The sequence below is a fragment of the Tinamus guttatus genome, unplaced genomic scaffold (assembly GCF_059628265.1).
Source record: "Tinamus guttatus ecotype Peru unplaced genomic scaffold, ASM5962826v1 Tinamus_guttatus_pri_ptg000007l, whole genome shotgun sequence".
NCBI classification, from domain to species: Eukaryota; Metazoa; Chordata; class Aves; order Tinamiformes; family Tinamidae; genus Tinamus; species Tinamus guttatus.
Window position 1 is genome coordinate 1,273,294 of NW_028288541.1, and position 26,539 is coordinate 1,299,832.

At 46.7% G+C, this 26,539-nt stretch overlaps 2 protein-coding genes across 2 annotated transcripts in view; one reads left to right on the top strand and one right to left on the bottom strand.

The window, feature by feature from the left end:
* STK10 (serine/threonine kinase 10) overlaps window positions 1-18,239 on the bottom strand; it is a 47,956-nt gene extending 29,717 nt beyond the window's left edge. The window contains exons 1-2 of the mRNA XM_088521484.1: window positions 18,042-18,239; window positions 4,714-4,878 (exon numbers count right to left, since the gene is read on the bottom strand). Of these exons, the coding sequence (XP_088377610.1) occupies window positions 4,714-4,878; window positions 18,042-18,197 (321 nt within the window). The 5' untranslated portion in view covers window positions 18,198-18,239. The remainder of the gene's footprint in view (window positions 1-4,713; window positions 4,879-18,041) is intronic.
* A 2,672-nt stretch (window positions 18,240-20,911) lies between these two features.
* EFCAB9 (EF-hand calcium binding domain 9) lies at window positions 20,912-25,617 on the top strand. Its single transcript, XM_010219100.2, has 4 exons — window positions 20,912-21,047; window positions 22,142-22,290; window positions 23,372-23,548; window positions 25,399-25,617. Exons 1-4 carry the CDS (start codon window positions 20,912-20,914, stop codon window positions 25,615-25,617), a joined length of 681 nt encoding a protein of 226 aa, XP_010217402.2.
* Window positions 25,618-26,539: the final 922 nt, after the last annotated feature.

The following is a 26,539-nucleotide window of genomic DNA, read 5'->3' on the forward strand; positions in this document are numbered from 1 at the left end:
GCGGCTTGACCCGTGCATGCTGCAGGCGCCTGTTCAAGCGCCATTGGGAGGAATTTGGCACGCAATTTCCCAAGTATGAGGCCGAGCACGAAGGACCAGTTCAGACTGCAGCATTCCTGCCAAGTGAAATTTTAAAGACTCACAAAGAGTGAGTCTTTGTGACTCAAGGATATCTGTCTCAAGGACAGATGCCTGAAAATCCTGGAGAAAGCCACTCTGACATAGTGTCCATGCACATGCAGCCCACTGAGCACCTCAAGCCAGGGCTCAGGCTGCTTGGAGTACAAGACATCTCTGCTGCTCTGCAGCCTGAAGTTAACAGCCTCTTTTTGCTTAAAAAACAACCCCCAAAAACCCAAACCTTAGAAAATCTGATACTGTTATCAGTTTTTTGTTGTTTTTGTTTTCAAAGAAGAATATTTCAATTTAAAACAATTAAAAGCTACCGATGCTTTATGCAGTGCAGCACAAAGAAATGTTCATTACTGTATAATACAGGATTTTCAAGAATGTCCAAGACTGCAGTCAAAAATCCATATCAAAGGTGCAGCAATCCAAAAAGTCCCTGGCTAAACAGGTCAGGGCCTGCCCACAGAGAATGCAAAATGCTCCTATAAGGTAGGTACAAAGCCAATGCCTATCTGCAAGCTGTTCGAGTTGCTCACATACCCACAGAGCAGGCCAGCAAGAAGAAACTCTAAGCTGATTAAATTAACCATCCCCAAAGTGCCCTGGCAAGGAAGGGTTACCTGCACAGCGCAATGATTTTTGCTTTGATCTCCAGGAAATGCCTGTTTATTTGAAAATCCATTTGCTATGGCAACCAAAGTTTATAGAAAAGGGGAGAAAAATCCCAATGCTTAGCTAGAAATCTTGTATAACTGCTGGAGGAGTCAAATATTAAACACCTGAGGCCAAGCAGCATTTCCAGCAGTTTCCCCAAGAATCATAGGGATGCGGGGGTGGATTCAGGAGCAGATTCTCAGTGGGGACACCCGCTGCCTCCTGCAGAGCAGGGATCTCCTGCAAAAAAGCCAGACTGCAGAAGAGGCTCCTGGGAGTTTATGACAGTGAAAACACATTCAGATCAAGAGTGAAAGACCTCTCTCCCAGGAGTGCTGACAGCGACCCAATGCTGTGCCAAAGGCATCAGTGCCAATGAGAATTGCCTGCCCTGGTCATTTTATCACTCTTCTCTGTCTGCAAGACGACACAGTCAAAAGCTGCAGAGACAATTAAAAGCCAGGGATCAAAGGTTCCTTCCTTTGGAAGCTCTGAGTATTTTTGCTATTCTGCTGGAAGGAAAAGAAAGAAAGAAAGAAAAAAAGCCCCATAAGCCTCAAGAGGGGTACAATATTCAAGGTCTGCTCTATTTCCTTCCCACTTAAAATCAGAACAATTTTTAGCATGGTTGATTCCAGACGCACAAAACCTGTACCTTAGTCCCATTGCTCAATCATAAATCAGCTTTAAAAAGTCTATTTTTAAAATGGCACATATAATGGGTGAGGGGGGATGGTTGCCTTTGTGCACCCAAGTCCTACATCACACTTCAGAAAACAACTTAAAAATGTGACCCAGCCACAAGGGCTTAAACCAGACTTTTTTTTTTTTTTTTTTTAAATAATAGCATGAGTTTCTCAGCTTTTATTTGGTGCCCCTGTTTCCAGCAGCTGGGATTTATGCAAAAGAACATCAAATGCCACAGGGCTTATAATACAAATAAAATAAAATCATGAGAGCTCCCAGCATTGCAGTTTTGCAAGCCTCGCTGGGCTGCTTTCAACCAACCCGAGACTGCTTAGCCTCTGCCACAAGCAAAGAAGAAAAGACGGGAAGGAGAAAACGAAACAAGATAGCGCCTGCTGGCTCAGGACACATCATCCCTGCAATGTATTTATACACTTAGGAATTTCATGCTAGAGGCTGTCATCTCGCCAGTTCTATTCCAGAAGACTCACTAGGGTGCTCCAAGCCCAGCTTGGGGCTTGCAGTTGGTTTCTGCTCTACACTGCATGAGAGTTAGATTTCTTTTCCTTCAGCTTTCTATGGATCAGGTACAAGAGCAAGAAGGAATTTGTTGTGTTTTATGCTTCCATCCCTGTGCGTTCAAATAAAGCTGCCCTGGGATAAGCCACTTCCCTTTGCACAGATTGGTTTTTGCTCCATAAATATCACATATCTTCTGGTTACCCAGGGGGGAAGCCAAATGCCCACCCTTAAGCACAGGGGCTTCGTGCCGCTCACAGGGACAAGGAGGCCTCTGCAGCAGGCCAGGTTTCCACACATATTTTCCTTGTTAGTCCAAGAACAGACAAGAGGCTCCGTTTGAGCCAGAGCCCCTCTCAACACTATCAGCCCATGGCACAAGCCACACATTTAGAGCCAGGAGCTCCACTGCCCAGGAGCCTGGATGCATCCTGCCCTCTCGCCAGCCTATCCGCTTGCTACCACGTGATGCTGGGGGTCCCCCCATCCAGCATGCCAGTTCTTGCTGGTGAGAATAACTATATGGACAGAAAGCAGCGTGGGACAGGCAGAAAGGTGAACATGATAATGAAAAGCTGGGTTTATAGTTGGATGCTAATTTTCCCCAACAGTGCTGGCAATTTAAAAGCAGGAGCTTTAAATTTGGGGTGAAAAGCTGAAAGGCAGAGACTAGAAACCTTCCTGAAGTAAAATGCACTGGTTTATTTACTTCTCTCAAAGCCAGTAAAATACTGGAACATTAATAAGAACAGCCTGAGCAATGACATGCAAATGCCAGTCCAATAATTAAATAAAGAGGACGATCCTCCCCGCAAAGCAATGGCTGGGGCTGTAAAGTCTGCCCTCCCGGGACACTCCGGTACAGGAGCCTCTTGTTCCAGCAGCTTCAAAGAGATTGTTTTAATTTTAGCAGGGCAGCAAGCATAGGACATTACAAAGCACTTTCCAGACAAAAGCAGAGCAGAGGAGATCTGCAATGCATTTTCCCTACAGGAAGGAAGGCAAAGCTTCCTATTGCAGGGAGGATGTGGAAGGGGAAAGGGGAGGCAGCTGACATTTTGGAGGGAACACACCAGGCTAAGAAATAACATACAGGCAGATCAGGCACAGCTCAAGGAGGCTGAAGGAGATGAACAGGGTGGAATTTCACCCAGTTCCATCTTTCCCCCAGCGTTCGGCTCAATAATTTTGTCAAGTTTAGCTTTGCTGCAGCCACAATCTGTCCAAACCCCTCTTAGCAAACATGTCTCCTTTCACTTCCTTAGACCAGCACCTATTTACTTTCGTTCTTTAGTGCACCCAGACACCACCCACATGATTAGCAGCCATCCAAATACTACATTTCCAGACAACAAGCAACTCTTTAGCTTCCCAATGGGACAACTTGACAGAAATGCACAGTGCTGCACACTATAATCTTCCGAATGGGGTGTCAGAGAGAAGTTATGGGCTTTATCAATGCCATTTTAAATCAAAAGGGGCATGGACGCATGTAGGCATTGCAAAACAAGCCTGCTGAATGTTGTCCAGTAAAACAGTGTATTTCCAACATTGCTAAACTGAGGAATGAAATAGATGCAGACTGTGTTGCTCCAGTGACAGACCTACAACTCGGTTCTTGCTCTGGCATAGAGCCCTGCCAGGCCCAGGGACAGGCTCTGATGGTTCCACTCTTACCAGCGCAAATCTCAAAAGCTGAAATGGCCTTTTTTGCTCTAGCAGGATTAACCCAAGAGGTTACGAAGGTATCTGGAGTATTAAAAAGAGGAAGGGAAAAAAAAAAAAAAAAAACAGAACTGCTGACAGTGCATTTCAACACTTTCATGACTTGCCAATACGCCCTTGGTGGCTGCTGAGTTACTCAAGTAGAGTTACAAGAAGCAGCAGACAAACTGGTTGAAAGAACAAGGAGGAAACAGAAAAAGAGCTTGAAGATCCTCATGGTCACCTCTTTTCTGCTATCTTAATAACCGTGCACACATTAGCGAGAGGCAAGTATGCAAGGGGGGGGGTGTTGCCCTCACCCCCTCCAAACCCATTAGTCCTTTCACACTAACCTTCCTCTGATGCTTGGGAATTAACAGGGAAAAGAAAAAAAAAAAAAAAGAGCAGGGGAAAAAGATATACCTGGACAAAGAGAGAGATGCTGGCCTGCTGTGGCAGCCTCAGCACAACTAGTTGCTGCAGTGAGCTGCCACGTCACATTTTGTGTTTAGGTGACAAAACGCCCTTACGTTTTGTTTCTGGGGCTTTTCCCAGGACAGGCGTCCACAAACTTGTGGAGGTAAGAGGACCACCAACCTCTCACTGTTTGCTTCTTGAGCATAACAGACATGCAACCAAAAATAAGACACGGATCAAAAAATAGGGTTACCCTCCTATGAGATCTTGTACAAGGGGGCCTGAGTGGGGAAGAGGAACCCTTAGAGGTGTAGAATTTTCTAATTTAAGTTTGTAGTGTTGAAAAATCCAACAACGCCAGTTTTCTCTTCACAATGAGTATCTTCGGAGCTTCCCTGGTCTTGATTTAGAAGGATTTGTGCCCATCAGAGAGGAGGGAAAATCCAGGAATTACTGAAGCAGTGAGCAGAGTGCAGCTTGTGACTCATTTCTAACTTATATTGGTACTTCTCTCAGCTCCGGAGGTGCTGCTTTACCCAAAATTAGCCATTTCCTCTGCAAAGGGAGAAATGTACAGCTGTACACAGAGCAAGGGGCTCTTACCCAAAGTTTGCCATCCCAGTAAAAAGCTCCCAGCAGCTTGACGATGTGTCGATGATCACAAGTCGCCAGAATTTCAATCTCCACCATATAATCCTCCAGTTCATCTTCGCTCTTGGTTTCAATGACCTTGGCAGCTGCTAAAGCACCAGTTTCTTTATTCTTAGCCTGCAAGACAAAGAACAGGTTGAGTATAAAGGCAGGGAAAGCTGGGAGCGCACCATATCAGCACCATTCCTGTTCTTCCAGTTCATGCTCCTCTCCACTATTAACATACACAGCATCAGTATGGAAAACTTGCAGCTGCATTTATGCTTCATAAACTTGCCTGAAACTTTGCATATAAGATGAATGCTGTGTAAGGCCCAGCGCTCCTGGTGATGTGTTTTAGTGAGGTCCTTGGATCCTAGGCGGAAAAACACTGCACATGCTCTCCTTTCTGCCCCCTCCATTTTGTATCATGCCTTTAATCAGCTTATTTCAGCCTCTTTCACTAAGGGACTAGAAACCTGTCAAAACCTCTTTGTTCTAGTAGTTAGGAAACTTTTTGCGGCATCCCACCTAAAAGCTCTGGTGGAAAGTTTCTGTTCTGTGGTGACATGCTCAGTGTGCTCCTGTCTTGCTGCAGTAAACACATCAGAGCTCCCCTTTAACCAGGTGCCATGCCCTATCCTCACATCTCCAACACCCAGGTCTTCTCCCTCGAGCACCAGTGACCAGAAATGGGCACGGTACCTGCAGAAACAATGGCAAAACTGCCCAGCTAATGCACTGCAGACCAAGCTCTTAGACAATGCAACAAACAGTTATGAACCTGTATACGCATTTATCCTTGCCCCAAATTCTACTAGCCCTGGTCAAATACAAGGAATTGCTCAGCAATCAGCTTAAGTGCCACAGAAGGAGGAGGGAAATGGGGAAAGACTGAGGGCTGTTTCAGTTGGACCTGTAGACCTTCTTTCCCCATCCAGCACCTTTTCCTCAAGTTTAGAAAGAGGCCACTGCCAGCAACACAGTGCCTGCCTCGTTTGCAGTTGCCAAACACCAGCAATAGGCTATTAATGCTGAACCAGAGACACTGGCTGCCATAGTTGCTTTCTCATCACTCAGCTCCTCTTGTGCCCTCATGGCACACAAGGTGAGGGAAAGGAAGCTGATGAAAGGTTTGGTTAAAAGGAAACGTTCTTAACCAGTTAGGACCAGGCTGTCCTCAGAGTTGGGGCAACACTGGCTGCAATGGCATAGGTCACCTCCACCGAGGAGCCAGGAGTGGTTGGCAGCCTAGAGCTCACTGCTTATGTCTCATCACAGCTGCATCCCACTCCGAGACATCTCTGCTTCTCCCTCGCTGCTCTGTGTGTCTGAGCAACTGCACCCAACACACCCCAAGGACAAGATCATTTTCACATTGTCCACCCAGCATCATGGACATTTATCCCTATGGAATAAATCATACTCTGGGAAAGGGGATGAACCGGAGCTGTTGACTCAGGGGCTCAGCACCATTTCCAGACAGGCACTGAATCAGCAGAGCAAGGAACAGGAGAAATCCCTATTAGCTCACCCACTCTGGTCCCCTGCCAATGCAGGAGAGCTCATACGGCTTTAATTGCAAATGTGTCACCCATGGGTCTAGAATCATACCTGCCCCTGGTCTGCTGTTCTGAGAAATGCACCCACTGGGCTCACATGTACTTCCAGAGCCATTTGGATGCTGCCCCCAGGGGAATGCAGCAGGAGCAAAGTCACATTTTGCATGTTGTCACTGGAGGAGCAGTGACCAATTTTGACCCCTCTCACTGCTCTGTATTTTATCTGTCTGCTCGAAAAGCCTATGCAGGAGCTTACCGGAGGATTAACTCCCAGCACAAATACCGTAAGCTCAGCCAGACAGTTCTGCGTGGGTTACATGATAGTGTAACTGTGTATCAAGAAACAGGCTGAATGGGAGAAGGAGAACAAAGGGGGAAAAAACATATAATGGAGTAAGAAAAAAGAAAGAAGAGAGAAATGGAAAATGATGCTCTCTCCTCTCAGATAGAGCTTCCCAGCTCGTTCCTGGGTTTTGAACATTTGCTGAATTCACACACTACTCGGCACAGAGGGCGACATCTTTACCACAGGGTACAAACCCATCTTCAACCAGGCTTGCTGCCCAAATGCCAGAAAACAGCTCATGTTGCTTCCAGAACAATTTATTATTATTTATTTTGCTCAGGTCTGTTTCTTAACCAGTTGCCCCCAAGAGGCTGCACAGACTGGGGCACACGTGGGCAGAGAGGGGAGCGGCGCAAGTGTGGGGAAAGAGCAGCATTTCTAAGGAGAAGCGAGAAGTGCCCAGCGCAGCCACCCTGCACTTACAGAGCTGGGAGAGACCCAAGGAGGGGAAGTAAATATTGTACAAAAAGGTGGGGCTTCCCTTTGCGGTCAGCTATCACACACTTCCTCACCGCCAGGGCTCAGGCCAGCTCAGCCACTCCAGGCACTCTGGAGCCCTGAAGGCACTTGAAAAAATATCGAGAGTGCACCCTAGTCGTCCTCTTCAGCACGGCAGAGCCTGGCAGGGAGCCCGCCTGAGATCTGGAGGGCAACCAACTTGCCCTCCTGTCCAAACCTAGGTGGGAGACAAGCCAGCAGAGACATGCTTCACCTCCCATTCCCTCCTGGGTGCACTCACCCTTACCTAGACTCACTGTCCCCTTGGTCCACACCTCCTTTCAACCAACATCCTGCCTCACTCCCAGCAAACATGGACCCATGCCCAGACTCTGGCTTGTTCTTGCCCACTGGAGGGTCACCAAGCAGGAACAAGAGCACTGCTAGCTCCCAAGTCCTTTTAATATGCAGGATGCAGAAATGACCAAAAAAGCAGGATGCACTGGGAAAGGGTGCAGAGAAGCCATGGTTGCAACTACGTGATGCTTTCCCCCACCAAGACCTTTCCTAGGCACTGGCAGTACCAGCGCAATGCTTGTCACAAGCACGTGCACTGCTGCACCATGTCCTAGGATGGTGAATCCCCGTACAACACCCTGGCTCACTATTGCACATGGCAAGACTCCTTTTTGGAAGAAGGTCAAGAGATAGAAGTGGTACTTGAAAGCTCTATAGCTGATGTCTGAATGCACATCTGCCTGTGGAAGCAGGGAGCTCTCACATTGAGCCTTGATAGGCTCTGGACCTGCCAGACTGTGCAAAGTGGACACCAAACTCATGAGCAGCACACAGCCCACGTGTATCAATCTGCATCAATCAGGTTTAATTCATTATAAGGCCTGTGACTAGCAGGTGAGTAACCCACAACATCGAGTTATCACTTCCATTCTAGATATGAGCCAGTTAACACACTGTTTTACACTCAGTACTAATATATATCAGATGAAGTCACCCTGGGGGTGGAAGCACCTCAAAACAACGGCTTTTTTTTTTCCTTCTCCTAGACTTATTTAGCACTGTCAGGCACCTCACACCATCTCCAACTTGAGGCCAGCAGGAAGGGATGTAGCACAAACTACAGCAAGGCAGTCAGCGAGGTCCACGGGACTTTCAAGTGACTCAAGAGTTATTTTAGCTCTTAGAACAGGCCTTTGGGGACTTTAAAAAGTCCCCACAGAATTAGCTGCTGCCTCTCATCACTGTTGTGAACTGTCCTGAACAAGGATGTTTTTTCTGGCCATCTCTCTTGCCTTGTCTGTTCTGCTCCTGACATAGGGGTCAACCGCTTCAGGCATGGAGAGGATCCCCATGTGCAATGGGCTTGTACCCCAAAGGGAGAAGAGCTCGGGTGTCCCATGCCTGCTGCCAAGCCAGCACAAGGAAGTCAGGCTGCTCAGTCACACTGAGGGAAGTGAGAGCATTATCTCAAAGAGGTCAGGTTAATATCTGACAAACTCCTGACCCAAGAGCTTTTGAAATGGCAATAGCAAATTCACGTGGGATGCAGAGAAGACGGTAGGTGTGCAACCCTAGTATTTTCCAAGGCCTTGTGGTAGTGTCATGACTCCAGTTAGGTGCTCTCACTGCACTTCCCAGAGCGATCAAGATGCCTCGCAGACGTTTTGCAGTGGGAGGAGCAAAAAGGGGATCTAAAACCATGAGGTCAGCAGCAGATTTTGGAAAATAAATCACTCCCAGCAGTGCCCATTAGAGTGTGGAAAAGAGACTGGTTGCCCTACACATCTGCCTTTGAGAGGACCAAACCTCACAAAGGTTGGACAACTGATCCCCTAGAGAGTTATCCATAATCGTCCAGAGCTCAAATCCAGCCTTTAGCATTTCTAATGTGCACACTCCTGAGCTGAGTTCAGCAAGTCACCTCATCAGAAGAGCACAGGAAATTCAAGGAGCATATGCAGATACAGCATATGCTAATTTATTCCCCTTCCCTTTGCCTTCTTTAAAAAAAAAAAAAAAAAAACTAGTTGCTTGTATGACTCTAGCCCTGCCCCAGGGCTCAAGCCGCATGGCAGCCTCCCTGACAGATGCCGAATGACAACAGCCATCCCAAGTCACTCGGACAACCCTATCACAGACTTTCAAAGCAGCCAACCAGCTCCAAAAGCAGCACAGAGCAAGCCACACAGACAGTGTCTGACTTTGGCTTGATGTGCTCTGTGGTCTTTCTGCAACTGATGCCTGGCAATTTCCTTGAGCTTCTCTGCTGATATTTTCCTGCACACAACATATTACAAGATGGATATTCCTTCAGGAAGGTTTGCGTGAATCCTAAATAGGCCAGTTGCTTATGTTGCCATTCCTGGCAACTCTTTTCAGACATCTGAGACAACCAGATGATGCTTTAGGGTTTAAAACCCTCCTCTGATTTCTACTTATCCTTGCGCAATAGATCAGAATCTGCCCTAAGACATTAGAACAAAACAAAACACAGCCCACTCCAACCTCAAAAAAAATCAAGCCAGAAAATGCGCACAGGAAACTGCATCTCTGAGCATAACCTGCAGGCCTGGCTGATACTTCTCGTGGCAAGGAGAGCACATCGCCAGGCTGAGAAAAAGCCACATCTGCTACTCTTTGCTTAAGTGGTGCAAGAGGGAAGAAAACGATTGCTACCAGGCTTCCTACAACCTCACCTTTCTTTTGAGCTTCATCAGGGTCATGCCTCGCTCTTGCAAGTGAGGGAAATTAAAATTTCTCTCATGAAGGCTTATTTCATTAGCCCTTAAATCCAAAGGGAAAGACAAGACAACGATACAAGGGAAGGAGGAAAATCAAGAAACATCGAGACAGTGCATAAGTCTGACTCACTCATCCCTTTCATGGGGAAATTTGTCACAATTTCATATGAAAACTTGCAAAACACAGTATCTGAACTGCAAACCCAAAGTCTTTTGCAACCCCCAGACCAATTACATGGTCTAGAACACCAGGTCAAAAGAATGCAGAGATGTGAAGAGAGTTTCTATTCTCAGGTAAAATACTCCCAGCTGTACAGCCTTTGAGGAATTCATGGTGTTTCCCAGGTCATCATTTTTTCCACTAAGATTTGCTGACAGAACAGAAAAAAAAGTCCAGGAGGCAAGATCCCAAGAACAGGAACTGTTTGATGCTAGTCTACAACCTATGACTGATCGATCTAAAAACGCACCTAGTTCTGCTTTTTAGTTCCTCTAAGGTTGAACATTTGAATACTGTGGAAAATTTATTGGACTTCTAATTAGCACTTAAAAAAAGAGCAGACAGCTGCTAGCACAGTGCCCAGCGTGTGCGGCTGAACTATAGTTAGATTCATACAGCCCTGGCATTTGAAAGCTGAAATGCTCTTCTGGCCACTACCAGCGGTTCGGAAAGTTTAGCTGCTGGCCAGACCTAAACCGGCCTACACAGATGCAGGATGAAACCTGCATTTCACAGAGGAAACATATCAAGTTAGCCAATAAACTACTTCCAGTAAGCCAGGCCAGGAGCCAAAATTTAGGGTACAAAAGACAGAAAGAGAGAATTTTGCTGAAATCACGGATAAAGATGGGTAGAAAATGTGTCACTACCAAACCTGCTGGGAATACCAAAAGCAGGAAACATGTGGGATTACTCCTAGAAGGCAGAAACAAAATGAAACTATTGTTCAGTTTATGGATTTAAGGGATAAAATGTGCCTGCTCAGGTGACCAAAGAGGCTCTGTTTGGCTTTGCCTGTGACTCACCCTAAGAGCTATTGTGAAATACAGAGCCTGACAAATGCAGGAACTATTTTAAGTCTTTAAAGAACATATTTACCGGAAGGCTGAATTGTTTGGTCCTTCCTCAAATTGAACTGACGTTGAAGGAAAAGTAAATATCAAGGTGAGGCAGAAGGCTCCAAATGACTCTCGTTTCTTAGCGATAGAGAAGAGCACTCGCGGTGAAAGAGCTGTGATCATTTCCATGCCTGTTTTGTCTATGCTTGATTTCTAGCATGGCCAGCTGTCCACAGCATCTGCCCATGCCAAGAGATGCTGCTCTGCCATATAGTGTCACCACATCTTTGGTGTTGGTCTCTGAACTGCTTTTCCCATCCTTCCCAAGCCTTCTCTCTGTGCCGAGAGAGCTGGTGTGTTCAGATATCTGTGTTCGAAATTCAGATGTATTGGGGGAATGGAACCACCTCTCAGTGTTTTCCTTTCAATGTATCGTGCATTGGGGGTTGATAATGCTCCCATATGTCTCCATACAACACATTCCTATAGTGTGTCCATATACAAATAACTGCTCAAAGATAACAGTGATTGATTGCCTTCCAGTGAACTTGGCCTGAGCAGTCTGCATCAATACATGAACACATGGTAGAGAGAGTCAAATCAGCATCTATATTATTGTCAAATAATCAATGGGAGTTGAAATTAGTTCTGTATCTGGCAAGTCCCCTAGAGCTACTTCAGTCTGTCACAGTAAGTGAAGTTTTTTTTCTTCTTCTTCTTTCTCTCTCTCTTTCTCTCTCTCTTTCTTCCTTTTCTTTTGGAAATACTGAATTCACCCCTTGGTACCAGCTCAACACAGCCAGCCATGACAACCAGGCTAGCCATGGCAGTAAGGTGAGCCCATGGGCACCTCGGCGTGGTGAGTCCTGGGGACATCACACTAGGAGGCAGCACAGCTGCCAAAACTCTGGACTCACACAAGCAAAGGGAGGGATGGGCCACACAAACCAAATGGTGAGAAGATGCCCCAGCTCTCAGATCACATCTCATGACCACCTCGATCACACTTCACCAAGGAGAATTACATCTCAAATGCCAAAGAGCTGCTGCTCTTTAAGGGCAATCAACATCTGCCTCTTGTGATGCTGGAAGGCTCCTACCAGAGCTGGCAACACAGACATCAGCTGATTGCATGGTTGAATTAAATGAAGACGCAACACCAGGGAGAGCTTATGACCACCCTCCTTAGCAAAGGGGGCTAATACAGGTTCTAGCAGCCCTTGGTGAATACAGCGCAGTGTCCGGACGTTTGCTCCGCAGACACCGGTCAACAAGGCTTGGCCAACTGGCCTTTCACTTTAGTGGATTGCACGAAACACCATTGCTCTAACAACCATGGAAATATGTTTGCAGGGGTAAGGAGGAAGTGGAAGTGGGCTGCAAACAAATTAAAAAATGTCAGTAAAAAGGCAGAAACACCTTCCCTTGGTTTTACAGTCTAGGTGTAAGAGAAAGTCATCGACACAGACAGCAAGCAAAGACTAAGAACTTATTTTCTATGTGGACACACCAAAAAAAAACATGATCAAAACATGGCAGGAAGTGCCTTGGCACATGTACTTTTTCTCACCTTAAAAGCTCAGCAATGGTCCAGCACCATTTCTTATGGATAGGGGCAAGAGAAGCAGAAGGGCATTCATCAAGGAGTAGAAAGGAAGCTTCTACACAATGCTTTGGATCTTGTACCCAAACACAGAGCAAAGGCCAGAACACCAACAGAAGGCTCCTTTGCTGGTACAGCACACTATAATCCACCTACAGATATTAAGATGACTTCACAGTACTTGTGTGTGTGCAAAATGAAAAGAAAAAAACATTGAAGATTTGAAGAGAAGAATCCACATGAATGCAGTATCTTCAGCCCATCTACACCTAGTGCTTGGTAACACAAAATGCACTTCAAATCATAGGTCTCCTGCTACAGCACAATGCTCAAAATTAAGCACTGCTGCTCTCATCTCTGTCAGTGCTGGAGTTGCAGCATGGGGGGGGGGGGAGAAAAAAAAAAAGAAAGAAAAGAAAGCCATACAATCACTTTGGAGTTTCCTAGCAACTTTCTGCAACAAGTTGGGTACACAGAGAGCTAGCAGTCGGCTGAGCAGCTGCCATGCCCGAGTGCCAGGAAACAGGGCTCAGAGAGGCAGTGCTGCAGCGTGTGGTGTGTTTGTGTGTCTGTGTGCGCCTGTGCTGTTCAGCCCTTTCACACTGTGCCAGCAATGTGTCAGATCAGCAAGGCCCTCATAGCGGGGGGGAGGAAAAAAAATCAGAATTAAAAACCACAGTCCCGTACTTTGCTCCCCTCATAGGAATCACTGCTGTTGTACTGGCCTGGGCACTGCTTCTGGTCTTCCTGAAAAGCCTCCACAGAGCACAGCCCAGCAGCATCTCTTGCCTGCTTGCAACTGCCAAGTGAGAAATTCAGGGCAGAGATGTTAGCAGCCCCAAGATGCTAATGCACATGAGCACTGGGGCCCACCAGTGCCCATGGGCTTTTCTGGGTGCACAACTTCCTTCCCCGCTTCCCGAAATACCCTATGCCAAAATACTTAGGCCATGGAGAGTTAGCCCCCCTCCTCTCCTACCCACACGCAACCCTGGCTCTGCAGAGCTCAGAACAAGGTTCCTCCAGCAGGGCCAGAGCATCATTCATTTCACTTTAAAGTTAGCATTACATTAAGTTTAAAGTTCACCCCAAACGAATATTTTTTGACCCCTGCTCTATCAGTAAAGCAGTAGTGCCTTGCCATTCCTCTTCTCTGCCCCTTCTCATCATTCTAAGAAAACCCTCTAGCTATCCCAGTGGGCAAGGCCAACATTCCATATTGCCAATTTTTGCATGCCTTTGGGGCACAGTTGCAACCAAAGTTTCCAGTTTTGTTGCTGTTAAACAAACAAATGAGAAAAAAAAAACAAACAAAAACACCACCACAACACCTTTCTATCGCACCTTTCTCAAGATTTACATATTAAATCCCTAATGAGTCAAACCAACAAGAGCTGAGCCTAAGTCATGCAAAAAAAAATATTTACTTACACATATGCATATTTGCACAAAATACAGTGGCGTAACTTCTGCTAACGAGCAGAGAGCGGGCTGGGAGTGACAGGAAAGATCTGGTGGCTTCTACCAAGCCCAGTGCTGTGACAGCTGGGCTGATAAGGCAGCTCTGCAACACCTTCACAATTAGTCTGTTATTATCCAAATAGCCAAATGGAGCATTTGCCGCCTGTAGCACACTTGTTATTAAGCACTAAGCCTGTTATTAAGCACTAACACCACCTTAATAGATTGGATCTCCAGAACAATGTTTTTAAAGCTGTATCTATGGGAGGAAGGAGAAAAACAACATAAAAGGCACGTTTATGAATAGAGGGGACAGGGCTCGGTGCTCTCCATGCGGAATCCTTCCCTGAGAGCTGCCCAAAGGGGAACTCAGGCGACAAGTTTCTGCTTTCTGCAAGGCTGGCGGTTGCAGCAGCGTTGCAGCCCCCGCTGCCACCGCGCTGTCCCCACCCTGCAGGGTGGCAGTGCTATCAGCGAGCTGCGTCCTCGCCGGTGCGCTGCGAGGCAGAGATAGTGCTTCAAGAGAGGCACGAGCACAGCAAAACAATCCCACGGTCAGGAAGGCCGCGAGCTCCGGGGATTCCTGCAACAGAGCCCGCGTCGCTGGTTTCATCCAAGCCCTTTCCAGAGAGCTCGGAGCTTCCTTGTGGTCTCGAGTCCTGTCTGTCCTAATGCAGCTGCCTGCAGCAGTCAGTCCTGTACTCCTGTGCCCGAGGGGTTTTGCAGGACAGAGCTGTGACTGGGCCCCTTGGAGCAGTCGGGCACACAGTGCACTCTCACTGCCCTTAGGACAACGCGAGGCCCTGGGTTCCGCATGGCTCAGCCCTAGCGGTGCGGCTCACAGCGGCTCTGCTCCGCTGGGCACACACGTCAAGAGGGACGCAAAGCCAACAAAGCTACAACCACACACACTTTATAAATTGCATCTTACACGTTTCCTAAGGAAAAATTAACGCGACTTTAAAAGGCTGTTTGGAAAGGCGCTGGCTGGCCTGGGCGCTCCTCTACTCCTTGTTGCTCGAACCTGGGGGTACTGCAGGCTTTGCAGGCCAACGCACACTGATTACTGCTCCCAGCTGCAGGCCTGGTGACTGATTTAAGACCGTTAATTTCAGGAAGCTTGGATGAGGTGGGTAACAAAGTTTATTCGGCACACAGCATGTTGCTTTCTGTGGGTTGCTACCACTTCCTTATGACACAGTACCCGCCAGAGTTACCAGAAACAAGAGATTAATAGAATGAAGGCTAGAAAGAAACAGTTTCACCCCACCCCCTTCCTACTTTTCAGCTTCATTACCCTCCGCAACAAGTTTCACTGTTTCCTCATCAGTCAGATCCTCTTTTGCTGAAAAAAAAAGAGAAAAAAGAAAAAAAAAGAAAAAAGTCTATACACACACACACACACACACACACACACACCCCAAGAGCTTCCATTAGCTTTCACCAGCTTGCAGGATTCTTTAACAAATATTGTATGCATTTCAGGCTGCATTACAGATTTGATTCTATATATTTAAATCAAGCTTGTCCTACTTTTGTAAACATTGTGTCAAACCAGTTCAAATTTGCTCAGCTGAGTGTACGGGAGTCCAAGGAACAGTTCACTGGCAGTGTTTTGCAGCCCAGTGACACCAATAAAACCACGGCATAGCTGAGCTGTCCTTCCGCCTGCTCAAGCCTCATACTATAAAAACAAAACCTACTGAAATGAATACATTTTTCTTCTACCAAAACCTAAATTTCCCCTAAGTCATACCTTTTTGGTTAGGTTTCAGACTACTCAACATCCTAATCCCATCCTTGTGCACTGCTCAGAGACCACAGCTTTTTAAAAGCCTGTACATTTACAGCATATGGTACATAGGATAGGCTGGAAGTACAGGCGGATTTTTTCCACATCCCTGTGCTTCTGTGCACGGGAAGGAGGCGGGAGATGTGCAGAACTTCATTCAAACATCCTAAAATCCACACAACCATACAAAGACTAAATGACCACTTTGGACGTGAAGAGCAAATGAACTTTTAAGTGAATTCAAGAGAACATCACTTAAAGAGACTGTAAATGTCAAAAGAGATTAAAATTGTCTATTATATCTTGACCAAAATATTCTTCCTTGTGCATAGGCAGGGTTTGTTTGCCTTCCTCCCCTTTTTCTTCTGCCTCCCCTCTTCTTTTTTTGGAGACTGAGCAGAACAATACAGCAAACCTGTTATTTCACATCACTGCGCTATGTGCATCCTCACCCAGCACAGTCACTGGCTCCAGAGGTAGAAGGTTTGAGGAGGACGATACACAAGTCAAGACTTAGTATACCAGAAAACTACTCATCTCCAATAATGCTACTGGCCACTATCTAAAATAAAATTTTACAGTACGTGAAACTTGAACTAATTTGCTATTCCCAAACAAAATCTTGCACAAGAACTCTTCAAAATCCAAGAATCCACATTCTGTAGTAAGGATGGAGAGCAGGCAGGAAAACCACAAGAAACAAATAAAAAATTTACCACCTAAGAAGAATAACATAAGCCTTTGATTCTTGCCACAAGGTTAACCCCCCACACTCTGGATAAACAATGTCAAAACATCTCAAAAGCAGACAGTTGTCCAAGCGTGTTACTTACAGACAAGGTGAACTTCTGCTTACCACCATGCAGTCTGCACTGTATTGCACCTACAGGCTACATTCCCATTTGTGTAGAAATGGGGCTCAAAGGCGATAGAATTATTTGGGGACAAGGAGATAATCATTTGGCAGGCTGATGTCCTCAGTCCATAATGCATAAAGTTACTGTGAGAAATTTATGCTGGTGTGAAACTTGAGTGAATGCAGAGGTGTATGGTGATCGCCTTAAAAACAACCAACCAACCAACACCCTACTTTTAAAGCAGCTTTATTCTGAAAGATTACCAAGTTAGCATATATTATGCTTTAAAAATAAACAGCATTTAAAGGAATTAATCTTATGAGTTATCATTTGTCTCAGAACTCTATTACCTTCTTTTACAAGATTTACCTCATCCCTATCATTGAACGTGAAACTTAAACAAATGTAAGCCAGCAACTACCCAGAAGAGGGAACATCACCCTATGCAAAACCCATTTCCAATGCACAGCATCAACTCAGTTGGTAACAGAAGCACTGATTGCTACCAGTATTATTTTTAGAAAGATAAATATATAGGGATTTACATATGATTTTTAGAAATTGTATGTTATTAGAAGAAAAGATCTCTCACAAAAGATTTCCACCCAATGGATAATTAGAAGCACTAAAAATCAGACTCTTATCAAACAGCACGATGTAGACAAAACATCATGTCACAGCTGTGCGAGTAAAACACCTTCGTCCTGCCCTGCAGCCAGGCTTTGCAACCATCTCTTTAGAGACTATTCCCCTCTCAATTCTGAGGTGGCAATAACCTGGTTAAATAATCTAAGGAGACTGGGTCTCCGAAGAAGGCTGGGTCACCAGCCCACATTTCTGGCTAGTCCCAACCAGGGAAGCCTCCTGAGTGTCAGAACTGTCTCACAGAGGAGCCACTACCAGAGCTCGTGCACACGGGAGCCCAGAGCTGTTCTGGAGTGCAAAGTACAGCTGAGTATTTGGCCTTAAATCCCTCCATCCGTTATCGTTAAGGTTAAACATTCATCGCATTGGACATGTCCCGGGTGAAGCAGCAGGGCTCCTCGGCTCGCCCCGAGCTTCCTGCCTGCAGGGACCACAGGAACACAAATAATGTCACCCGGGAGGCTCGCAAAACTCAGCAGCAGCCTGCAGGCTGCTGCCTTCCAAGACATCTCCCTCCATTCATTGCAGCGGCAGGTTTGAAAGGGAGCACCTCAGTGCCTCACAACAGCACTGCTCCGAAAGCACCCGAGTTAAGGAGAAACTACGAACGCCCCAGTTAAAGCCCTGACTCGCCACCCCGGCACTTCCCCAGGGAGGCTCAGGGCTTCGGCTGCGCTTGGCTTTCCAGCCGCCGAGTTAGCGGGATGTGTGGAGCCCAGGCTGGGAGCCGGCAGCGAGAGCCCGGGCAGCCGGCCGGGGGTCGCGGAGCCGCCACGCACCTTGTACACCTTGCCGAAGGCGCCGTCGCCCAGCTCGCCCACGATCTCCCACACGTCGCCGGGGTCCAGGTCGCGGCGGACATGCTCGTACTCCTTGGAGCGGCGTTTCTCGAAGGTGGAGAGGCGCAGGATGCGGCGGAAATTGGCGAAAGCCATGGCGGGGCGCGGAGCGGGCGCGCCCGGCGAGCAGCGGCCCGGCTGCCGCCCGCGGCCCCGCGCCCTGCCCCGGGGGAGGACGGAGCGGCGGCGCGGAGCCGCCTCCAGCGCACGGGCGGCCCGCGCCGCTCCGCTCCGCTCCACCTGCTGGCCTCGCTGCCGCCGCCCCGCGCCCGCCCCGGCCCCGCGGGCACCGCAGGGCGATGCTGGACACACGCATCACACTAAAAACCCCGCGGAGGAGCGGGGCAAAACGCGCCGGAGGAGCCTCTGCTCTGCCCCGTGCAGCCGGGGCTGGATGGGCTCGCGGAGAGCGGCATCATCGCCCGCTCGCCACCCTGCTGGGGGTCCGGCCACGAGTGTTAACACGAGCCTCGGGCTGCCTCTGGCAGCACAGAAATGTTTCCTTCCTGCCCCGGCTCATTTTGTCTATGAAATTAGCCGAATGCTTCCCCCCCCCCCCCCCTTTTTTTTTTCCTCCCCTAAGTTCCCAATAATAGAAATTTGAAGGTATTGGAGCTAGGGGCAAAGAACTTGAAGATGTGACCAGAACACTGCAAAATCATAAGGTTCCCATGCTCCCTGCATGGCAAAACTTCACCTCCTCCAAAAAGCCAACTTGAGATGAAGTATTAAATGGGGACATCTAGGGGAAATACTTAATGGTGCAGCCACGCTCCACAGTGTCTCTGCTTTAATATACTTAGCGTTTATAGCTGTCCAGGCAAGTCCTACCAACAGAAACATAACTCACAGCAGCACATGTGTTTTGCCTCCATACACTCCCCTCAACCCAATTAACTAGCCCAGGAGCACTGGCTGTGGAGCAGAGGTGAGGGAGGTGCTTTTTCACACTCCATCCTGATGTATAATGTTGGCAAAACACAGCACAGGCTCTCAGACTGAGCACATCTGGGCTTGGTGGTGATTTCTTGCTCCTTCCCTGATAAATTATACCCCAGAGCACAGGGGCTGATCATCACCTCTCGCTGCCTTTGCTGTTGAGAACAACTGGATTTATACTGGTACAATCAGCCCTTGCATTTCCATTGGGAGTTTCCTCATACCAGTTCTTGAAACACCCTTTAAATAAATTGCAGCTCCTGGAAATTTGTGGTTCTATAAGAATTTCAAGTGCATTTTTTTTTTAAAGTAAGTGTAGGGCCCCCTGTTTCTTCCCATCTCACCACTGAGTTGTAGGAAGAACAAGGTGGGAATGTGATCCAAGAATATCACTGAAATAGAAAGAAGCTGAAAGCATTTGAGCACTTTTTCCACCCAACTTCATGGATTTTGGATCTCAAATAATATGAGGCAATGGTAATAGTGGAGTACAAACAGACTCAGAGTAACTACTTTCAAAATCTCATACCTTTTCACACTTTTCCTGGTGTTTCCAATTCCAGGCTTCCCTGGGAAACTGTTTTCAGAGCATGCAATCCTTCCTGGAGAATGTTTTCCCCAAGGTTCAGCTGAACCTCCTAAATGGCTATTTCTGATCATTGCTCCTGGTTCTGTGATCTAGCGATCTAGAAATGGATTGCCTCTCCCACAATTGCCCTTATATTAGGTGTTGGCAAGTATTGGGGATATCTGTCTCTGCCAGGTGTTGTAAAGATCCACAAATCAGGATACACCCAAGCTTGCAGTGTAGGCAGATCCCCTATAACCTATCCAAGGCAGGTCAATCAGGTCAGACAGGTGATTTCTCTTAACACAAATTTTACCAAACTGAAGTTAGCCCTTCAGAAGTTTTCAAGTAACTCTGATTCAGCTGAGCATTTTTAATCCAGTGCTTGGCACCCTACAAGCAGATTTGCTATCTCCTGGCCACGTAACCAAGAGAAATGAGATGCATTTAAATCCTTTCTTCCAACCCATTTGTCACAGAAAGCTTTCAAACACCAAACCCTCTCAGCACACAGGTTAATCCATCTCATCTGCCCGTGGATGAGAACCTTTTTTCCAAATGGGGATGAATATAAGAAAGAGTGGAGTGTACAATTCTTAGCTATTATTGTTGTTGTTATTGCTGGTGCAGTTGTAGAGGTCAGGAATAAAGAACACTTTCTCTGGTTATTGCTGTGCTGGACTGGACTAGAATCAGGTGAAAAACACCTTCAATTGGATCAGAGGGGTCCAGCTTCCTGACAGCTAACTTGAACAAAAAATTGGGCTTTTAAAAGTAGCCATCTCTGGGCTACAGCACAGAGATGTGTTGCACCTGAAACTGCCAGATGCTGGAAATTTAAGAATTTAAAACCATGACCAAGAAGGAAAACAAAACATCACACTAGCTGCTGTGTAGTGCTGCTTCAGCATTGGCCAAAAACTTTGGGGAAATACTTGTTTAAGACTGAAAGACTTTTGTTAGAGTCATCTGCTCTGGTAACTTTCTAAAATAAATCCTTAAATCTGTCTTTGATTGAATATTTTAAATCAGATGTAATGCTCTTAAGAGAATTTACAAAAAAATATGCTGTAATAATAATTTCTGTCACTTGATTTTGATCCATATTATCCTTGAATGCCCAATGGTAATATGCCATTTGTCTCCACATCTGAAGGGAATTCTTGAAAAACATGGGACAAGGTGAAAGAAGCATGGGAGGAGGGAGAAGATCCCATTCCGGTTCTAGGTTAGAATTCCCCACTGTGATGTGTCAGGGCCTTGGCGCTGGTTCTGTTTAGGTGACTTCCCACAGTTACCCAAGATGAAGCTAAAACCTGGGTGTTTTCTGCAATATTTGTATTTAGATGAAACGTACTGCTTACTGTCAGTAAGAAATGCCAAGGTACTCACAGACTATTTCCAGCTCCTGGATGTGCATAAGAAGAATGCCCTGAACAGTGAGTACTTTTCAAAATTAGACCAGCATTAGAGCTATAAAATTACAGGCCCTGTGTAATGTTTTGAAAAGAGATACACAGAGTGCTATCTCTCTTGAAATTTAAAACCTGAGATCCCAGACATTATAAATATTGTGCTTCAGATATTACATTGAACGCAGTTCCCTGCAATGCTAATTAATTAGCAGCTTAGTTAATGCCACCGCTTGGCAATGCCCCCTAAACCTTTCAGTTACAGCATATATCATCATGGCCCGACTGGCCTATCATGCTCTGAAAGGTTATGTAGCCTGGCTAATCCTGCATCAGCTTCTGAAATGATATGTATGGCTCGTGGGACCGTTCAGAGCCGCTGAAGCATATTTTCGACTCGCATTGATGGTATCCCTTTCCCTTGCACCCTTCAAATGCCTCCTAACCCCATTTCTGATAAAGAAAAAGGCCTGAGGCTGCTAGAAATCTGCTTGGTTTGTGGTACTATCACCCTCTGCAACTTAGTGGCACCTGGGTAGGCTTGCTAGTACTGCACAAACATGATAACCAAGTCCTGGCACCAAGGAGCAGAGAATCCACATACAAAAAAAACAGGCCAGAGATAAAGGAGATTTTTACAGCCGTACAAGTGAAATGCTGGGAGCACAGGACAAGGCTGTCTCACAGCAGCCAATTCCTTAGTACTGCAGCAACCTCATCATGTAATCCCCTTCACAAACTGGTCGTGCTCCACATTAAAAAGCAGGTTCCCTGCCAACATTATTCTCATTAGGAGACTGTTAGAGAACACTGCTTCACTGCTTCCTAACTTCCCAGCCATGCTTATTGAGGCTATTCCCATTCTTTTGGAAACCAGCATCTCTCTCTGGCTTAAATAATGCTTCTTGCTATGGATTCTTTGTAGAAATCACATATGCCCTTTTCATAAATGAGGGCAACTTATTAACACTACTAATTCTGAAAAGCTTCTTGCCCACTATACTGTTTTAACTGCCTGTGCAACCACTGTGGGAGCAGTTGGCATTTGAAATAAGGCAAATCCCGTTGATTCTTGCCAACGACTTTGTCCAGAAAAGGCCAAACAGATTCCTGTTTTCCAGATCTGCAGTTTTACTGCTTTCTCCACTATGTGACTGACCTGAAGAAGAAGCATATCATGCTGCTTTTTGACTTGCTGGACCGAAACGCGGAGGGGAGCATTGGCTTTGATGAGTTCTACCTGGTGGTGTGTCTCCTGTTGGCACACGAGGTGCGTAGCCCCCACAAGCCACTGCAGGTGCCACAGACCATTGACAGCCCCATAAAGGGAATCAGCTCAAGGGAAGCTAATCCTTACCCATGGCAAGGGACAGGAGGGACCCTGAGGTCCAGATGTGGCCACAACACTAGTGCATGCAAAAGAAAAGCAATCAAGTGAGCTGTGTCCCTCTTAGTACCAATCCTGCCCCAAAACCTTTCACCAGCTTGGAACCATCTAACTACTCTGGCCAGCTCTTACTGCCCTTTTGGGGAGTTCTCCAAAACTTCTTTGGGGAGTTCTCCAAAAGAGAACTTCTTGGCTGGGGCTACCTGCAAGGAAAATTTGTTTGCCAGATTGTTGGTGCCAGGTGTGCAGAACCCCATCTCCTTGATAAGCTCTGCATAGCCTGACCTGTGCAGACACTAGTAATTTTTCAGTTAAAAAAAAAAAAAAAAAACAGTGAGGCTAGCAAGCTTTTTTGAGAAAGATGGATGGTAAAGCCTGATTTGTCATTCTTCCTCCCCACCCCTCACTGACACATCAGGTCCCTGTTATGCAGTCATGTGGGACGTGGCATCCCTGGGGAGCACACGGCACATGGATGCTGCGGCCGTTCAGGAGCACCGTGCAGCTGCGTTGGCTCCACGAGGCTCCTTAGGCAGCCGTGCTGTGGATGAGAACACCGTGCAGTTGCCCACAGGCCTTGGGGCAAGGAAAGAGGAAACCACGCTAGCCACAGCAGCTAGCCACAGCACCTAGCCATGCAAGTCATGCAACATGTGGCAGGGAGGAGAAAGGATATTGCAGCGTGTCCTGTGCATAGGACAGACACAAGCCTGGCTCCATTTCAATAACTCTTCCCACCACAGCTCACAGCTCTTTGGAGCCCAGACCCAGGGTGCAAGAGCCACGTGCTTCCACACAGCCTAGCCCACGGGGCAGGAAGCACCAGAATCTTGGTATTTCCTGCAGGCCCCACTATCAAGAGGTCACCTTTATTCTCTGGACACCATCTGCTATTCCCTGTATGCTTTCAAAGCAGGAAATTGTTGCTTATGGTCTGTTTTTAAACCTTTCTGCCCTGAAACAGAACCACCTTGAGAAGCAGTTCATCTATCGACACTCAGGGCCTGTCTTTAGGTTGCTGGATGTAGATGATGATCACACAATTAGTCCTACGGAGTTTCGAGCAGCAGGTTTCCTCTTTAACATCAAGAAAGATGAGCTTGAGAAGATATTCAAGGACTTTGATGTATCTGGAGAGGAGGTAAAATTAGAAAAATTACAACAACAAAGGCTATGAAAATGTCCCTATATTAAAAATTAACCCTTAGAAGCCCCAAGGGAGATGAAAGGTCTGCTGCATCTGATATCCCAGAATATCTAGATGGGAGAAAGTGTGTGAGTGAAAATGTGCAAAGTCACAAAGCAACTTACTTGAGCAGCTGCAGATTCTGGTCCCTTGTGCTGAACTTATCGGGATGTCCCAGAACTTGCAGGCAAATACTCAGCAACCTTCTATCCTGGAGTGTGAGCGACTGCTGAGACAGAAGGCTCTTCAGAGGTGTTCCCCTGCCTAAACCAACTGCCACCTACGAGGCTGTTCCTGCTGCCTATGAGGCTATTCCTGCATCTGTGTGGGTCCAAAAACCTCAATCTGGTCATCTGAACCTGAAGGCACTTGAGAAGCTCTAGGGGGCCTCTCCCTCCAATTTACTTCTGAAGCCCCTAATGTCCTAGGATCCAAGAACAGGGCAAGCAGGGAGCAAGTTACAGAGGTGAAACAGACCTTATCTTTTCCTTTGATCCTAGACTTCCCAGGGCCTAAATATATATTTACAAGTCTGTCTTCTTTAGGGGTATCAGAAGCCTTGATTGAATGTGTCTTAATAGTAAGATAGCAGTAGGAGGAAAGAATTGGGTGAGGGAAGGGGCAAAATGGGTGTATTTCTCTACCTGAAAAGACTCCGGTGAGATGAGATGGCCAGGACTGGCAGAAATGCTTTTACTTGTTCAGCCTGGAGAAGGCTGAGAGAGGAATCTGATCAGCATATATAAATACCTTAAGGTAGGGCGTGAGGAGGATGGGTCCAGCCTCTTTTCTGTGGTGTCCAGTGATTCTGTGACTCTGCTCCCTCCTTCTTAGGTTTAGCACTGCCCTTGCATTGGAGACACATGTGTCTCTGCTCAACGTACTCTTGCCACTGTTCTGCCTCCACCTCTCCTTCATACCCATCTCCTCAGCTGCTCTTGCAAATCCTCCCTGAGCGGAAGCAGACCCCGATTAATGGACAGTTGCAGCTCCGCAGACAGGGAGGCAATCCTGAATATACCGTGGGCACTTCTCATCACTGTCACAGCTCCAAGATGTTCTTAGGGCTTCAGCATCTCCACATGCTCCAAGGACATGTTTAGCAAGACAACCACTAATAAAGCAAGGGAGATCTTTCTCCTCCTTGCTAGTGCTGGGTTACTGGGCATGGGCTTTATTGTTTTTATTGATAATTCTCTTTATCTCTGTTCTACCACTAGCATCCTCTTCAATTATTTGTTATGTCTTTCCTGTAAGCCCTGCAGGGCTTGCAATGTGTTTCCTGTGTGGTTGAACGGCACATTTAGATATCAAAGCATCAGTCCTGATCAAGGCCTCAGGATACTTCTCTAATGCAAAGAACAGACTTGAGTGTGGTTTCCTGGACTAAGCTGTTTTAGCTCTGAGTTGCACCGATTCTGTCCTTTCATCTCAAGGCTGCCTGATTTAAAGGACATTTTAAAGCAGGAGTGGGATGGTTGTTTGATACAGTTCTGAAGGCACTCAGATCTCTCACTTCCACCCAACCACGCTGTAGCACCAGATGTTATGAATCCTTCTAACATCTGCAAGTCATTAGAGAATGGTAGAGAAACGTTAATTTGCCAGGGAGGTGCCCTAGTAGCCTATAATGTGTTCAGCTGGGATGAGCCAGAGGCAGTAAGTTGAAACCGATTTCTCCTGACTCGATTCAGAACTTGGAGAATGGGACAAGACCCTGGCCTCTAGATTTTTCTTGGGAATAACTGTTTATATTAGCTGAGACTGCTTTGCTGAGACTGATATCTATCTCTCCTTCAAAACAGAAACTGAGCTACAAGGAATTCAAGATGTTTACAATATTCTGCATTGACAAGGAGCAAAAAAGGGAAAAGGAGCGAATGAGGATGGGGGTGACCAAAGGGCGTACGGACATCACCCTCCCACCAGAATCAACCAGCCCTCAAAGGACTAAGCACCACCACACCTACTTCCAGCCAGGAACATCCCAACTTCACTTCTCCATCCCCACAGGCTCAGCTTAAATCCAACAAAATAAACACATCAAACTTGGAGAAAACGAATAAATCAAAGTGAAGTATTCAAGCAATTGCTTGTTCTGTTATCTCCATTTCTAAGTGCTACTGCTCTCAAAAGAGGAATGCCAGGGCCTGATCTCTTCTGAAGAGGAGAGGCTAATGCAACTTGTATTTTAGCCTCACACTTTGCAGTTGTCCCCAGGATCAGCATTGTTATCGGGTCATTCCTCCCATGTACTGTAACTGTGGATCTTTGGGGGATTTGGGGCCACCTCCCTGTCCCCCAGCTATGTTACTACATCTTGCTTTAGAGAAACACGCCCTCCCACTGCTCCTTCACTGCACACACTTTAGGGCCAGGCATTTTCCTTGCATCCTCCTCACTGCTGCTGTGAGGAACGGCCCAACTGAAGGAAGCACAGCTTTCTGTGCTAACAAAACCACCTAATTAAATCCATGTTTGGAGCAGGCAAGGGAAGCAGGCAGTTTCTGTGCTCAGACTTGCCTGTTTAGTCTTTGGATGAAGCATTCGGCCTCCATGCTTGCTGCAATTAGAGCCCTTTCTCTAACGAAATGCCAAAGCTACGGCATAAGGGACTAATTACTACAGAAAATCCCTGTCTCTTAAGCTCGGCAGCTGACATCATGTGAAACAGCAGCTGAGCATGGCCCCTCAACGGCCTTTGTAGCTCTTCTGGCTCCAGAGCAAATAAACAAAACATCTGAGATTCCAACTTTTGGGGATTGTTCAGAGAGAGGGAAAGCAAGGCCATAGCAAACCCAAATCACAAAGAGCTCCTCTCCTTCTCTGTACACTACGCTTATGCCTTATGTTTTTAGGCAAGGTTGGGAAGAACCGGGTTTTTGGTTACATTAAGTCACTTGGGATTCCCTGGGCCCCCAGGCGTTACAGCCACCTTGGTGGCTG

Excerpts from the sequence above, each read along its gene's own strand:
- EFCAB9 (XM_010219100.2), top strand. The coding sequence starts at position 20,912 with ATGAAGCTAAAACCTGGGTGTTTTCTGCAATATTTGTATTTAGATGAA. Across the intron at positions 22,291-23,371 it reads GTCTCCTGTTGGCACACGAG|AACCACCTTGAGAAGCAGTT; the intron begins GTGCGTAGCCCC and ends GCCCTGAAACAG. Across the intron at positions 23,549-25,398 it reads TTGATGTATCTGGAGAGGAG|AAACTGAGCTACAAGGAATT; the intron begins GTAAAATTAGAA and ends CCTTCAAAACAG.